Source organism: Odocoileus virginianus, chromosome 2 (genome assembly GCF_023699985.2).
Source record: "Odocoileus virginianus isolate 20LAN1187 ecotype Illinois chromosome 2, Ovbor_1.2, whole genome shotgun sequence".
In the NCBI taxonomy this organism is placed as follows: Eukaryota; Metazoa; Chordata; class Mammalia; order Artiodactyla; family Cervidae; genus Odocoileus; species Odocoileus virginianus.
The window spans coordinates 3,237,113-3,251,718 of record NC_069675.1 but is presented as its reverse complement, the minus strand read 5'-3'; the positions used below and the strand labels follow the sequence as shown (position 1 = coordinate 3,251,718).

At 39.0% G+C, this 14,606-nt stretch overlaps 1 protein-coding gene across 2 annotated transcripts in view; it reads left to right on the top strand.

Moving 5' to 3' along the window:
- TMEM131 (transmembrane protein 131) overlaps positions 1–14,606 on the top strand; it is a 171,297-nt gene that overhangs the window by 104,623 nt on the left and 52,068 nt on the right. For both annotated transcript variants that reach the window (XM_070474615.1, XM_070474608.1), the window contains exons 6-11: positions 1,425–1,541; positions 4,007–4,129; positions 8,092–8,172; positions 10,569–10,719; positions 10,811–10,867; positions 11,763–11,824. In XM_070474615.1, the coding sequence (XP_070330716.1) occupies positions 1,425–1,541; positions 4,007–4,129; positions 8,092–8,172; positions 10,569–10,719; positions 10,811–10,867; positions 11,763–11,824 (591 nt within the window). The remainder of the gene's footprint in view (positions 1–1,424; positions 1,542–4,006; positions 4,130–8,091; positions 8,173–10,568; positions 10,720–10,810; positions 10,868–11,762; positions 11,825–14,606) is intronic.

The following is a 14,606-nucleotide window of genomic DNA, read 5'->3' as shown; positions in this document are numbered from 1 at the left end:
TCCCAGTCCCCCCTCCCACCTCCATTTTCTATTTCATTATTTTCAGCTCTTGTCTGTTCTAGTCTTCTTTTGCTTATTTTGGGTTTAATTTATTCTTTTTCTAGTTTTTCAAGGTGGAAACATAGATTATTAATTTGAGACATTTCTTTTCAAGATAAGCGTGTAATGCTATAATTTTCCCTCCAAGTATTTCCTTTAGCTCAACTCACAAATTTTGCTATGCTGTGTTTTCTTTTCCAGTTGACTTTGAATGTTTTAAAATTTCCTTTGTGACTACTACTTTAACCGATGGGTTATTTAGAAGTGTATTGTTTCATTTCGAACTGCTTAGGGGTTTACCATATATCTTCCTATTACTGATTTTTGGCTCGAGTGTGACCTCCATCTAGCATCTACAAACTCCAAATTCTATGTACCATGTTGTGTAGCCCACACTCAATGTTTAGCAATGCATAAAAATTTTAGCTGAATTCATTTTACTGTCTTAAATGCTAACCTAATCTTCTTCCCATTATCTGCCTTACTTATGTTCCCATCTCTTCTTGAAGGTGTTTGTCTTTCCTTAAATTGGGGGCCGGTTGATACACAAGAAAGGTTACCATTTTTCAGATGATTTTTGTTTTTTATAATACAGGAAAGATGCTCTTCCCAGCTTTCTACATCCAAAGCTGAAAACAGAAGTCTCAGTGCCATAGATTTTAAGCTATAATTTGGGGAACATTTAGAGTTCTAGCCACAGAGGCAGAATGAGAGAAGTTAAGGACTTTGCATATTAAAATGCATTCTAAGGCTTCACTGCAGACCGAACTTCGTTCACAGTCTCAGGGACTTTGTGAAGCAACCCTATTGTTCTGCTGTAATAAAATTTTAATTTGCAAACCCCAGTGACATTCTGTTTGCTCAAGGTCAGAGGAGGGGTCTCCTCCCCTCTCCTTTCTTTTATAATGTAAGTTGCTGGCACTTTTTGTGCCTTGTGTGAATGGGTGACAGAGGTCAAAGGGTTGAGGCTGGGCTTGTTTACTTATTAGACTAGTACAAGTGGCTGCTTAGTAGTAGAGTAGAACATCTGTATAAAAGGCTCAGCTTCAGCTCATCTCCTCCTTGATCGTCTGATGTTGAAAGAGCCTGTAATTAGGCACTTCATTCCAGCCTGCTGGTTACTGAATGAACAGAATCCAAGGGAACCATCTGTTGTACAGGGTTTTAGAATTGTGATTGACAAAGATATGTGAAAGCCGATATGAAGACATCTTTTTTTTTCCATTGCAAAATAGTTTGGCTAATTTAAAATGTAAACCTTTGGGAGGAAAAAGCTAGTTTATGGAAATGATTCTAAGATGTTTTAGAGAATTTTAGCTGTCTACTTATAGTCACTATGACCTGATACTTTTTTTAAAACTAATTTAACTTCTTTTCTTTTTCAGAAAATTCTTCCAGGAGGAAATACATCATTTGATGTAGTTTTTCTTGCAAGAGTAGTGGGAAATGTAGAAAATACTTTATTTATTAATACATCTAATCATGGGGTATTCACTTACCAGGTAAGAATCAGAATGAAATCTTTATTATTTATAAACTACAGTTTCCATCTTCATTCTATCATATGACAACATCTTGGGAACTGTTTTCAAAAACTCATGATCAGGGAAAATGTAAGAGTTTAGAGTTAGAGCATTTTTATACTTTACAACTGCATTTGTGAATATCCCTATTCAAATCAGACTGAACAAATGATCTTTAAAAGCTATAGCTAAAATGTTAATGTAAGATTGGTTGGCAGAAGAACAGTTAAAAATATTTTCACAGTGCCTCTAGATTTTTTTAAATTTTTACTTTTTGCACACTTATGAAGTGATAATAGTTTCAGGATTAAAAGATGTGTGCCTGTTTTTCTTTGGTAATTATATTGTTTAAATTTTTCATCTTCCCTGGTGGCTCAGTTGGTAAAGAAGCTGCCTGCAATGCAGGAGACCCAGGTTCAATCCCTGGGTCAGGAAGATCCCCTGGAGAAAGGAGTGGCAACCCACTCTAGTATTCTTGCCTGGGAAATCTCATGGGCAGAGGAGCCTGTCAGGCTACAGTCCCTGGAGTCTCTCAGAGTTGGCGACAACTGAGCAACTAACACTTTGTATGTACAATCATTGCTTGGATTATTAAAGGAAGTTAGTGTTTTTTGAATCAGAATTTTTTATATAGCAAGATTACAAAGAAATAATTTATTTGGCACTGTTTTACACACTTTACATGTGCTTCTGCCTCCATTGCAGATACTGTCCTCATTTTTTTAGATGAGGAAGGTGAAGTTTAGAAAGGGTAAACAATTATGCTATCGGTAAGTTGTTGAGCAGGGATTCAAATCCGTGTCTTTATAGCTACTAAGACCATCCTATTAACCACTCAGCTGTACTGCCCATGGAACTCAAATCCTTCCTTAGCTCATATCTTACTCTACAGTTTTTATGCTTGTTTTTGAACGTTTCTTCTCAGCTACCCAGAATGCTTCATGTATTTTGTAAATTATCTGTGTATTTTGGAAATCATTGTCAGAGTAAACATTCACATTAGTCAGACATCATATCTTATGCTTATTTATGGTGAGTAAGTCTTTAATAGTCATTTGGTAGGCATTCAGTAAACTTTGGAAGCCAGTATGGATGAGCGGCTTTGACGTGCTATACAGAGCACTTGGCATATACTTGTTGAGTAAATGAAAAGACTCCATGAGACTGGAAAGTCCTGTGCCCTCCAGAGGCACCCCCAACTGACCATGGGCAGCCTGAGGTTGTGGTCGGGTTGTTCTCAAGGTGCGCCCCACTGCCCTCCATCTTCACCTCCCCACACCTAGTCTCTCCACGTCTTGTTCTTAAACATCTCTCTCCTCCTCAGCGCCGCTGCTGTGTCCCAGGCCATCCGTCCCTGCCTTTCCCTGGGTGACACAGAGCCTCCTGGCTATCTTCCCTCTCCTCCACAGCCCCTGCCACAGTCCATTGTTCATGCTGTAGCCAGGACGATCTTCACTGAACATAAACCAAATCCATTCAGCCCCTCATGTAAATCTTTATGCTTTGACACTGCTCTTAGAGCAAAATGCACGCGTCTGACCAAAGCCAGCAAGGCTCTAAGGATCTGACTCCCATATTAGCTCTCCCATCTCATCCCATTTGACCATGGTTCTTATCTTTTTTTTTGTCTTCCAACAAGCCAGGCCTTTTCTTGCCTCCAGCCCTTTGCCTTTATCCTTCCCCTTGCTGAAGAGTCAGCGTTGCTTCTTCTCGTCTTTCAGGTGACATCAGCTCACGTCACCTTCCCTGGCCACCCTCTCTTAAAGAATTTTCCCATCCTCACTCCAGCTAGCTGCTTTATATCACATTATCCATTTTTTTAAAAAACTTTTTTATTGTTACCTGCCCCTCATACTAGAATTTAAGTTTCACAAGGACAGGCATATTATGCATCTTGTTCACTGTTGAATTATTCACAACTGTATATGCTTGTGCCTGGCACATCATAGGCACTTAATAAATGTTTGTCATTTGAGTGACTGGCTTGCCCTGTTTGGTCAACCCACATTCCCATGTAGGAATGACCTGGGACTGGGCTTGGCCGTTAAGAGATTGTCTGGACCCTAGAGCCATCTTCAGGTGATTGAAACAGGGAAATCTTATGACTCTGTTTTTCTTCTTTTGTCTCTCCCATGACTTCATGAAGGACTGCTAGCATTTTAATTTCTAATACATTATGAAATCATTCCAAATGTATATGTATGTTATTTAGAGATATGTATATAAATATGAATATATATATTCTTGAGATAAATGTGTATCTCAAATCAACTGATAGTCAAACAAGTACAGAAACTACATGTGTGTTCCTTTTTAAAAGAATTGATTTTGCCATAAGTAAACTCACCAGTTTTCCCTAAATCAATCAGTTGTAACTATAAAAATGTTATCTAAAACTATAAAAACTACTCAGATTGCTTTTTTTTTCTTCTACTTGGAAACAGGTATTTGGTGTTGGAGTTCCAAATCCATACCGATTGAGGCCATTCCTTGGGGCCAGAGTCCCTGTGAATAGCAGTTTCTCACCTATAATAAACATACACAATCCTCACAGTGAGCCTTTACAGGTGAGTTTATGGCAGTGATTTTTTAACATGTTTCACTTCAGTGGAAATTAATGCTTGGCATGAAATCTCAGTTTTTTACTGCCTTTAGACTACCCCAAACGGGCTTTTTAAATATGTGCCAGTGTGTAGTACTGAAGCGAGATATTCCTTTAATGCTGCTTGTCGTCTGAGCCTGAGGTTATATCAGTCTGGTGATTGAGTTTTTGGAACCATTTTTACAATGACTGGTTTCTCTGGTGTTAGTATTAAGTGGCTCTACATTTAATTTAAGGAGAGTTTTCATCTATATGAGGCCCCTACTTTTCTTGCTTGAGCTCCTTCTGGCCCAGTTTAAAATTTTAAATGCACTATTTGTATTTATTTCTAGTAATACTAAATTTTTGGTGATGACAGCCTGGAAATTAAAATCCAAGGAAAGGATAATATAGAACCATTGATTAAAAGCCAACTCATTTTTTTATTTTGAAAAATCCGATTCCTTATCTTCCCCAGTCTTTTAGCAATCATTATTTCCACCTTTGAGATCCCCCCTCGCTCATCCTTTGTCTGTAACACGGTAGGAGTGGCTGGTGTCTCTCCTACAGGTATTTCCTCAGATCCCCACCCAGGTCCCCGGTGACTTCCAGCCGTGGACGTTTGTTGCCGTTGTCGCTTCTGGCTGTGTTGTCTGTGTGGAAGGACCTGTGGATACTTTGCAGAATAATGTTCACTCTCAGGCCCATGGAGTTCTTCAGGACCAACGTTGAGGAACTGAGCAGTAGCTTGAAAATGGCAGGTGGAGGATACACACTGTGTGTCGTGTGAGCCGCTGAGCTTTGACGACGAAAGTGGGTTTTGTCAACCCAGCACTCCATGGTAGAAAGGCTCATAAACGGTGAAGAGGAAAACAAGGAAGAATACAATGAGATATTCAGATCTGGGTTTGTGAAATGCCTGGGAATTGTATGCTGAGGTAGCAAGAAAGCGTTCCCTGCAAACTCAGCTGCCACTGGGTGAGGATAGCCGTTGATAAAAACAGTCCCCCCAAATTCTGGTTATATATAGCTGAATATCTTCATCATGAAAGAGGAAAGTGCCTTGTCTCCTGCTTTTACAAGGGAGAGAGCGCTCCTCTCCGTCTTCAATCTTCGTTTACATCCTTTTGCTGCTTTGGGGAATGGTGTGCTTTCCCTGTTTCAGCCAACTTTTATCACAAAACTATACAGAAACCTCGTAAATTCTTGCTGCCTTCTTTTCTTAACTGTTTTTGAGTCCAAGAAGTAAGAATCGTCCTCTCCTCTCAGGCCCTGCTGTGTGAGCTGCCACACACAGCAGTGTTACAGAGCCCCCGGGATGCGCCCCCTCCCGGGCTGCCCCACGGCAGACTGAGGGTCTCGCTTTCTGCTGGGAAAGATGGAGGTTACAGACTCCGCAGATGCTGGCCAGCCTAGTTGTAATATTTAAGTAGCCTTACAGTTTGTGTCCTTGCTCCTCAGCCTTTTGAGTCATCAGACTCCCATCGAGAACAACTATCTATGAATTCAATATTGAGTTTTTTTCTTTGACTTGTCTAGTCGTTTTCCAGTCATGTATCATTTCAGTTCAGGATTTATCACAGTGCATTTCCCCCCCCCCCCCCCCCCCCATTTATTTTGCACTTTTCATCAACACACTGGAGAGCAAATGGAAAGCCGGGGTTGCTCTCTCAGAACCAGTAGGTTGGGATCTCCCTGGCAGTTCAGTGGTTGAGACTCAGCTTCCAATGCAGGGGCACTGGTTCGATCCCTGGCCTGGGAACTAAGATCCCACATGCCTTTCTCTGTGTACTTGTGTACAGATACGGGGGCACGCTGAAGTTAGCGTTCCTCGTGGGATTTTTTTTTTTTACATAAATTATCATTTGTATGTATCACTGGCATCCTTTTTCCCCTAAACTTTATTAAATTAGAAATAACTAGCAGTGGACTGCACATCAGGAGCCTGTTGTTCTAGTTTTAATGTTATCTTCCCTTTGATATCTTCCCTTTGATTTTAATATTTAGCCTTTATCTGTCCCCATTTCCATATTCCCTTCCCTCTTGTCAGGACTCAACCTTTTAAACTTGTTTTCAAACATTGTTAGGCTTGTTTCCTTAATACCTTGCAAGATTTCTAAATGAAATAACACACGGTGTTTTCTGGTCACCCCATCAGTTAAGGTGCTGTTCCTGTTAGCACAGTCAGTACTGAAGGGGAACAGTAATACATTGGAAGGCAAGTAATAACATGCAGACAAGATCATAGCTCCTTAGTCTTGGGTAAATTCATTACTGTAACAACAACACACACCAAAAACAAAAGCCTGTAGTTTACACTAAAGTACTGCTGTTTGTCCTGCTTTGTCCTTTTTTATGTACTCTTGGTTTGTGATAAAGACAAATAAAGGTTTTCCACCCATTCTCATTCTTCACCCCAGATTTGTGTTTAATTAAATATATTTATTTTTAAGAGGTAGGATAGCCTTCCTTTAAAGAAAAGTCTCTCTTTCTTTATATGGACAAAGAGGCATATGACCCTTCTGTTCCTTGCTGTTTACCCAAGAGAAAGAAAAGCAGATGTCCACACAAAAATGTGGTGTTCATAACAGCTTTATCTGTAAGACCAAAAAACTGGAAACAACCCAGATGTTCAGCAGCAAGTGACTGGATCTACAATTGTGGCATATCCATAAAATCAAAAAAAGAAATGAACTGTTAGTAAAAAAACAATATAGTGGATCTCAAGTTAATTACACTGAATAAAAGCAACCAGACATAAGAGTATACACTGTATGCTCCCATTTATATAAAATGCTATAAAACACAGACTAATTTTGAGTGGCCAGGAGCAGCTCAGTGGTGCCTGGGGATGGGAAAGGACAGAGAGTGGCAGGTGGATTGCAGAGGGTGTGAGGAAGCTTTGGGAGGCAAAGGGTTTATTTAATATAATAATTGTGATGATAGCTTCATTCCATCTTCACGTACATGTCAGAATCTATCTCATCATACACTTTCAAAATGTAGAGTTTTATTGTACATTAGTCATACCTCAGTGCAGCTGTTTTTTAAAAATATGTATAGTTATGGCTGATTTACATTGTTGTATGGCAGTAACCAATGCAACACTGTAAAAAGAAAAAAAATTTAAAGAGATTATTAGCTTAAAGAGAAATGGGTGTAGGTACAAGCCACAGAGATATTAATAGTACCTGTGATTTTGTTCCCAGAAGGCATCAGATATTTTCATCCTGCATTGATACTGTTGCCTATCAATACAATATGCTCTTCACTATGTCACAATTAGGATTTCCCAGGTGGCTTGGTGGTAAACAATCTGCCTGCCAATGCAGGAGACATGGGTTCAATCCCTGGGTCGGGAGTATAGCCTGGAGTAGGAAATGACAACCCCCTCCAGTGTTCTTGCCTGGAAAATACCATGGGCAGAGGAGCCTGGCAGGTAGGCTGTAGTCCATGTGGTCACAAAGAGTCAGACACGACTAAACGACTGAGCACGCATCACACTTACAGTAGTTATTAGATCTGCTACTGGATCTTCTTGTAGATGTGTGAATAAAGAAGCACTTGTATTACTATAAGAAATACAAAACGTGTGTTTCTAAAATTTGATCCTTTCCTGGAACTGTTTCCTTAGGAAAATACAAAAATATATGTCCTCCAGATGGATTTTCTAAAATCCAGTCTGAAACAGCTATACTATTTCTGAGTTTGATAGTTCAAAGTTACCTGTTTAATTAAATATTGCACCATTGCTTATACATATGTGCACTGCCTCTGGTGATGTGACACCATACTTATCCTACCAATACTCATCCTTTGTACCTATAAACATCTTTTAAATTTTTTCTGATAGACGCAATTAAGGCATCAAACATTTCTACATAACAGCAAATCACTTGCCTCGAGAATATGATTCTAACTTAACTGTCATGTACTCTTCTGTCTTAGGTTGTAGAAATGTACTCTAGCGGAGGAGACCTTCACCTTGAACTTCCCACAGGGCAGCAGGGAGGCACCAGGAAACTGTGGGTGAGTGCAGACATGTCCTCTCATGTGACATCACTCGAAACCAGTTATTTCCTTACATACACCGGAAGACACTTCTCATCACCCAAAGAAATATGGATGATGTTTCCATAATTACTGTCTTAACATTAAATGCGTATCAAATATATTTGAAAACTGGATAGACTGAGAGAGTAGTAAGAGTGGTATTAATAATTTTTGGAAAGAGTAGTGAACACAATTGGTGGAACCTTTAACCCCCTGTGTGGAAAGGAAGAGATTTTAACTATTCTTCTACAGAATAATATTGGTAAAGCTGTCTCTGAATCTAATCATTTATAATATGCTTTACACTAAAACTGAAAAAAAAAAAAAAAAAAGAACCTGTGGAAGGGATTCATGGTATTTTTGAAGGTACATAATTGAACATTCAAACTTATTGTTGATGACAGAGATGGCGTTTGCAGAGGGAACATAGGCCCTTGTGATGGCTTAGAAACTAAGTTCTTAGGTGATCTCTCAATACATTCATGTTTAATGCTGTTGAAGATGTATCAGTAGTTTGTGTAAGTGGTGAGAGAACCACTTTCTCTTGGAGAATATTAGCAAATATTAACCAGATTAATGAATATGTAGCCGTTACCTAATTTGCAAAGGTTCCTGCCATAGGAGGATTGTTTTCATTCTTTAATGTTGTCTACTCAGCTTTAATCAGAGAAGGGAAAGGCACAGAATATGCAGTGCTTATCACTAAAATCACTGCTTATCCATAATTGAAGACACGTAGATTTGACCACATGAATAAGTTCTGAAGATCAAAGTTTCTTTGTTAATTGCTCTGTTAATTTAAAAACACATCACCTCTTGATTCTGTCATCTGACCAGTCTCAACCAGGGAAGGAAGGGATGTGCGGGAACATTTTTTAGAATGTTAGCTTGAACATTTAGAAACCAAATTGTCAGTGACTAAATTAACTCCTAAGACTTAGAAACACTCTTGCTGGTAGAAGGGTATGTAATGGACAGCCTTTTTATATCCTTTCACAAAAGTGTTTTGCCTTGAAATTATGATTTTGCTTGAAAAGACTTTGGGAGAAATTGTGTATAAAGCAATGCTTTATATAATTAATTATAAGGTATTAAATTTGTGTTATAATTCTAAATAGAAGAACTAAGAATGTACTGTGATGGGCTTCCCAGGTGGCGCTAGTAGTAAAGACATAAGAAGCGCAGGTTCAATCCCTGGGTTGGGAAAATCCCCTAGAGGAGGACATGGCAACTCACTCCAGTATTTTTGCCTGGAGAATCCCATGGACAGAGGAGCCTGGTGGATACGGTGTATAGAGTCGCAAAGAGTTGGACATGACTGAGGCAACTTGGCACACACGCTGAAGTGGATTCTAATAAACATTAGAGAATTCAGATTTCTAGTTAAGAACTGTAATGTAGCAGACATGGAAAATTGTTTTAATATTCTTAGCAGCTACAAGAAAACATAGTGATTCTTATTCCTACAAATCTAGAGTGAGATTGGCCTAGAGAAGGCAGTTGGCCTTGACCTCACCCCCAGCCTGTTTCAGCGTACATGAGCAAACCCCAGAGACCAAGTCAGCTCCCAGAGATGGGGATGTGGGTGAGCTATCTCTCATGGCCCCGAGAGGGTTCCAGTCACCTCTTTTCTACTTTGAGTCTAAAAAGTTAAGAGAATAGAGGCAAATGAAGACCAGTACATTCTGAACCACAGGGATTTCCTAAAATAGGCCAAAAGGTGTGTACAGAGAAACTCTGGAACTCTACCCAGTGAAGCCAGTTTATTATAAAACCAGGAAAAGATTTATACCTCAAAAAAAAAAATCTTTTTTTCTAGTGACTCTTCCTTCTAGTGTATATGTACGTTTTTATGAACCTAAAAAGCTGTGCTACTTTACATGCTAAGAGCCTTACTGAACACATTTGTTGAACTGTGGATTTGCTTGGGAAGCTTGTTCTGTTAGGTTTTAAACTGAAGGAGAGCCAGGTCTGTGTTCCCTTAGTTATCATTTAAAGAGAATCCTGTGAACTTCTGGAAAAGCAGTTTTTCTTTGATGGTGATGTGTTTATTGGCACTCCAATACAGCAGAAAAATTGGACTCTACCTTTTAATGATGACTTTGCAGCTGACAGTTTTTTTCATATAATTTTATCTCTTTTTTGTTTTGCTCAATTTTATATACCTAATTTCATCAGTTTTAAGACACACACGTTTTTATCATTTAACATCCTCCAAAATTGGACTGTGCAGTATAATCAGTGAAATGAATGTGTTTGTTTAATTGGCAGTATTTTTTTCTATATAAAAAAATAATGCATCTTTTAGGTGATGTCATCTTATTCAGTAAACTGTAGTGGGTTTGCTACATTCTGGTCTGTTAACTTGTCAGGAAATTCCTCCTTATGAAACCAAGGGAGTGATGAGAGCCAGTTTTTCATCTAGAGAAGCAGATAATCACACAGCTTTCATAAGAATAAAGACAAATGCTTCAGACAGCACAGAGTTTATCATCCTTCCGGTTGAAGTGGAAGTTACAACAGGTGAGTGAACAATTGAAAGAGCGTAGTTTGTCTTCAGCACATCTTACTCTGGCAAAATGAAATATAATTGCTTACTCTTCTTTTTTCCAAGCTCCTGGAATTTATTCCTCAACTGAAATGTTAGATTTTGGCACACTGCGAACACAAGGTAAAAAAAAAGAGAGAGAGTCATTATCAGCTTTTTTAAAGATCCCTGTATTCCTTTCTAAATGGCTGTCCTTTAACTCCTCTGTGATTAGTTCAGGTTTGAAAGTTATTTCTCAGCCTGTTACATGATCTTGTAGAAGTCTGCTTCTGGGAAGTCAGAGCCCTTCGGGGTTTACACCCCATTCTTCTGAGGGATGCCATTGCTTACCAGATGGGAAAGCAGTGTCCTGGATAACTTAAGTCTTCTAAATGGAAGATTGAGGCAGAAAGTAGTTTCTTAATCCAGTTTCTCACCTATTTAGTTATGCTAAATCTTTTAATTGTCAAATAAAGGAAATAAAAAGATTTACTGCTGAATTTTTGTTTAGATATGGATTAATTCAGTTGCATTATAATAATGTAATGTTAGAAATCAGTCCCTGAGGTCAGAGAAAGAATTCAAATTCTAAAATTGAAAATAACCAGAGGATTTATTAAAAGAAAAAAGAAGGCATGTAGTACAGGCTTCTGGGGCCATATGTAATTGAAATTTGGTTGTTTAGAATTGAAGACTCATTCTTGAAGGTTAGATTTGGTTTTAATATAATAATTTCATATTGTACTTTATTGAATTGCTTCATTGTGCTTTGCTGGAAAACTAAAAGATTGGTGATGATGTCAATTTCACTGATAAAGTTTGATTTTTGATCTGATTGTTTAGTTCTTATAGTACTCACTGTCCTTAAAAGTAAGGCAGTTCCTGTCTAGGAATGTGATTGTCATATTCTTTTTATAAATGTGATTGTCATTCTACTTCACGTTCTAAAATATATTTAAACTGATATAAGAGAAAGATTATAACTTGCTATATAAAACATACCACTTTAAGAAATGTTTCTTTTCCTCAATTTTAACAGATCTACCAAAAGTTTTAAATCTTCATTTATTAAATTCAGGAACAAAAGATGTGCCAATAACAGTAAGTTTTTGCTTATATTTTTTCCTAATTTATGTATTCTTTGTTTTTAAACTTATGACAAAGTTATAAAATAAACTCCTGCTCTAAAGGATATCTGTTTTGTGGTGACCTGGTGCCACTTTGGTTCAAAATAGAGTATAGGAAACCTGTCTGCCTGTCTGATCAGATTTTAAGGATGAGAAGGGCATGTGAACAGTCTTCTCCAAGGACTCTGAACTGGAGTTCATGAGGTTCCGATTTAGGCCTGTGGATTCTGATGAATCCTGGGATCTGTGTGCTGTGTGTAAAGAAAAACAGGTTGTTAGACTTAAGGTATGGTTAACTAAAAAAGAGATATAAGATTCAGATGAGTTGGAAGGAGAAATCAGGAAGCAGAGAGATGTGATAGGTGGTGGTCGAGTGCTGTTAACCTGTGACACAGGGGCCCCTTCTAACCAGCATCTGCCGTAGTTACCCTCAGTAGCACACTGAGACTACAGTCCTCTCACTGTCTCATGCATGCACGTGGGACAGGTGACTTTGATGCCTTGTAGTGGAATTGGAGTGCCATGCAATGGTTTGAGGGAGCTTGAGTATCCAGATTTTGCTTTAGTGCGTGACCTCACCTTCTGGTCATAGAGGTGAGGTCCCCAAGTTACACAGAGAATAATGGAAGAGGAAAGCAATGTATTTTTATTATAACGTGTGCTGGTGTCAGAAAACCTATATTCAGAGAACTCTGATAAAAGTGAGATAGATCACGTGGGCCTGGAGACCTAGAGACCATTGTCCATTTCCACCCAGACCCAGAATTTTGCACCAAGTGGTGGAGTAGAGACCAAAGAGAAGAAGGTATACAATCCCCAAGTAATGGAAGAGATGGTCACCCCAGGCAGCCACATTTTAATGCACAGTGACCTTGCTTACTGGGAGAGTTGTAGATTAAGCAGTGTCCTATCAGACATATGACCTAGTATTTCTTCCTGCTTGGTAGGAGAATTGGGAGTGAGTTAGGAGAACGGAGTCTGTAAAGAGCTTCCCCTGGGATGCAGTGGAGATGAAACTACCGCATCCTGAGGTTCCTACCACTCCAGTGTTAGACCTGCTAAGTATACTGGGGTTCATCCCCCTTCTCCTCAGGGAGGTCTTCAAGGGCCCGGGACCTTTCCTTAGATGACAAGGAACAGCTCCTTTGACCCTGCCACCCTGATAATGTGTTTTTCTTTAAAAAACAAACAAACATAATGCTGACTATTGTTGCTATATTGAGGGGTTAGGGATTGTTTTTGGCTCTTTAATCTGTATTGAAGTTTTCACGAGTCTATAGAAAAATGAGCAATGTAAATGTTTATAAAAATATGAGTGTGTGTATATGTTAACATAGTTAACATGAAGTTATAAACACCTTTTCTGGATAAGGACCATTCTGAGATAATATACTTGCTTCTTTGACATTAAAATATTTGTTGTTCTACAAATAAAGGTAATACATAGTTGGGGAGAATTGTTTGGAGTTTTGTTTTTTAATAGAATGAGTGGGAAAGTATTCTTTCCTCTTCCGTTTTTGGGGAGAGTTTTCGAAGGATTGGTATTAATTCTTCTTTAAATGTTTGGTAGGATTCACCAGTGAACTCATCTGGACCTAAACGTTTGTTCATGGGACATTTTAAAATTATCAATTCAATCTCTTTACTTGCTGTAGGCCTATTCAGATTTTCTATTTCTTCTGGAGCCAGTTTCAGTGGCTTCTTTCTAGGAATTTTTTCATTTCATCTAAGTTACCTAATTTGTTGGCATACCATTGTTCAGTGTTTACTTACAGTACTTTTATTTTCTGTGAGGTAGATAGTAATGGCCCATCTTCCATTCTTGATTTTAGCAATTGTAGTCTCCTCTCTATTTAAAAAAAATTTTCAGTCAGTTTTGCTAAAGGTTTTTCAGTTTTGTTGACCCTTTCAGAGGACCAACCTTTGATTTTGTTAAATTCCTCTTTTATTTTTTGGTTCAACATTAAACTACCCTTTGTTTTATGAATAAAGGTAGAAGAGAGTAGGAATTCCTCCTTTTGCCCCTCATCCCCAACATCCTCACATTTGCAAAAATAAGAAGTTAGACTTCCTTACACACACACACACACACAGATACACATTTCAGGTTTTACCAGTGAAATGAAAAGGCCTAAGAATCACCGCTCTATTATAACATCTCAGAATCTCACTGTATACTTGGAGTTGGATTCTCTTTGCTCAGACTTTGCTAGTTTAGTGTATCAGAGTTTCCTTCGTCATGGGGTGTGACTCCTGCTCCGTCTGTCCAGGTTGCCTTGGCTACAGCCTGCTTTTGTTCTCTGAACTTTCTGGTCCAGAATTTCTCCTGGAGCCCAATGGGCAGCAAGGAGCACAGTTACCACATGCATGATGATGTGCGCACACGTCCCTTTCCTGCCCGCATGCCCTCTGCACAACCTCCTGAAACACCATCTGGCTTCGTTCTAGGATGCCCCTTTCAAGTCGGTCGTGCACATGCATATAGGTCAGACTCTTGGCTGTGGGTGGATGGCCTGCTGCTGCCTCAGTTTGAGACATCAGATAATTGTTACTGTTTTGTGTGTGTGCTGCCTGCTGTTTGTTTCTTACTAGTTTCTTTGATCCTGTGGATTGTCTCAACAGGGCCGGAGCTGTCATGCTTGTTGGGCAGATTTCAGGCCTGAAGTCCTGTCTCCATATGTACAGGCTAGGGGACTTCCCTGGTGGCTCAAATGGTAAAAGAATCTGCCTGCAATGCAGGAGATCCAGATACAGTA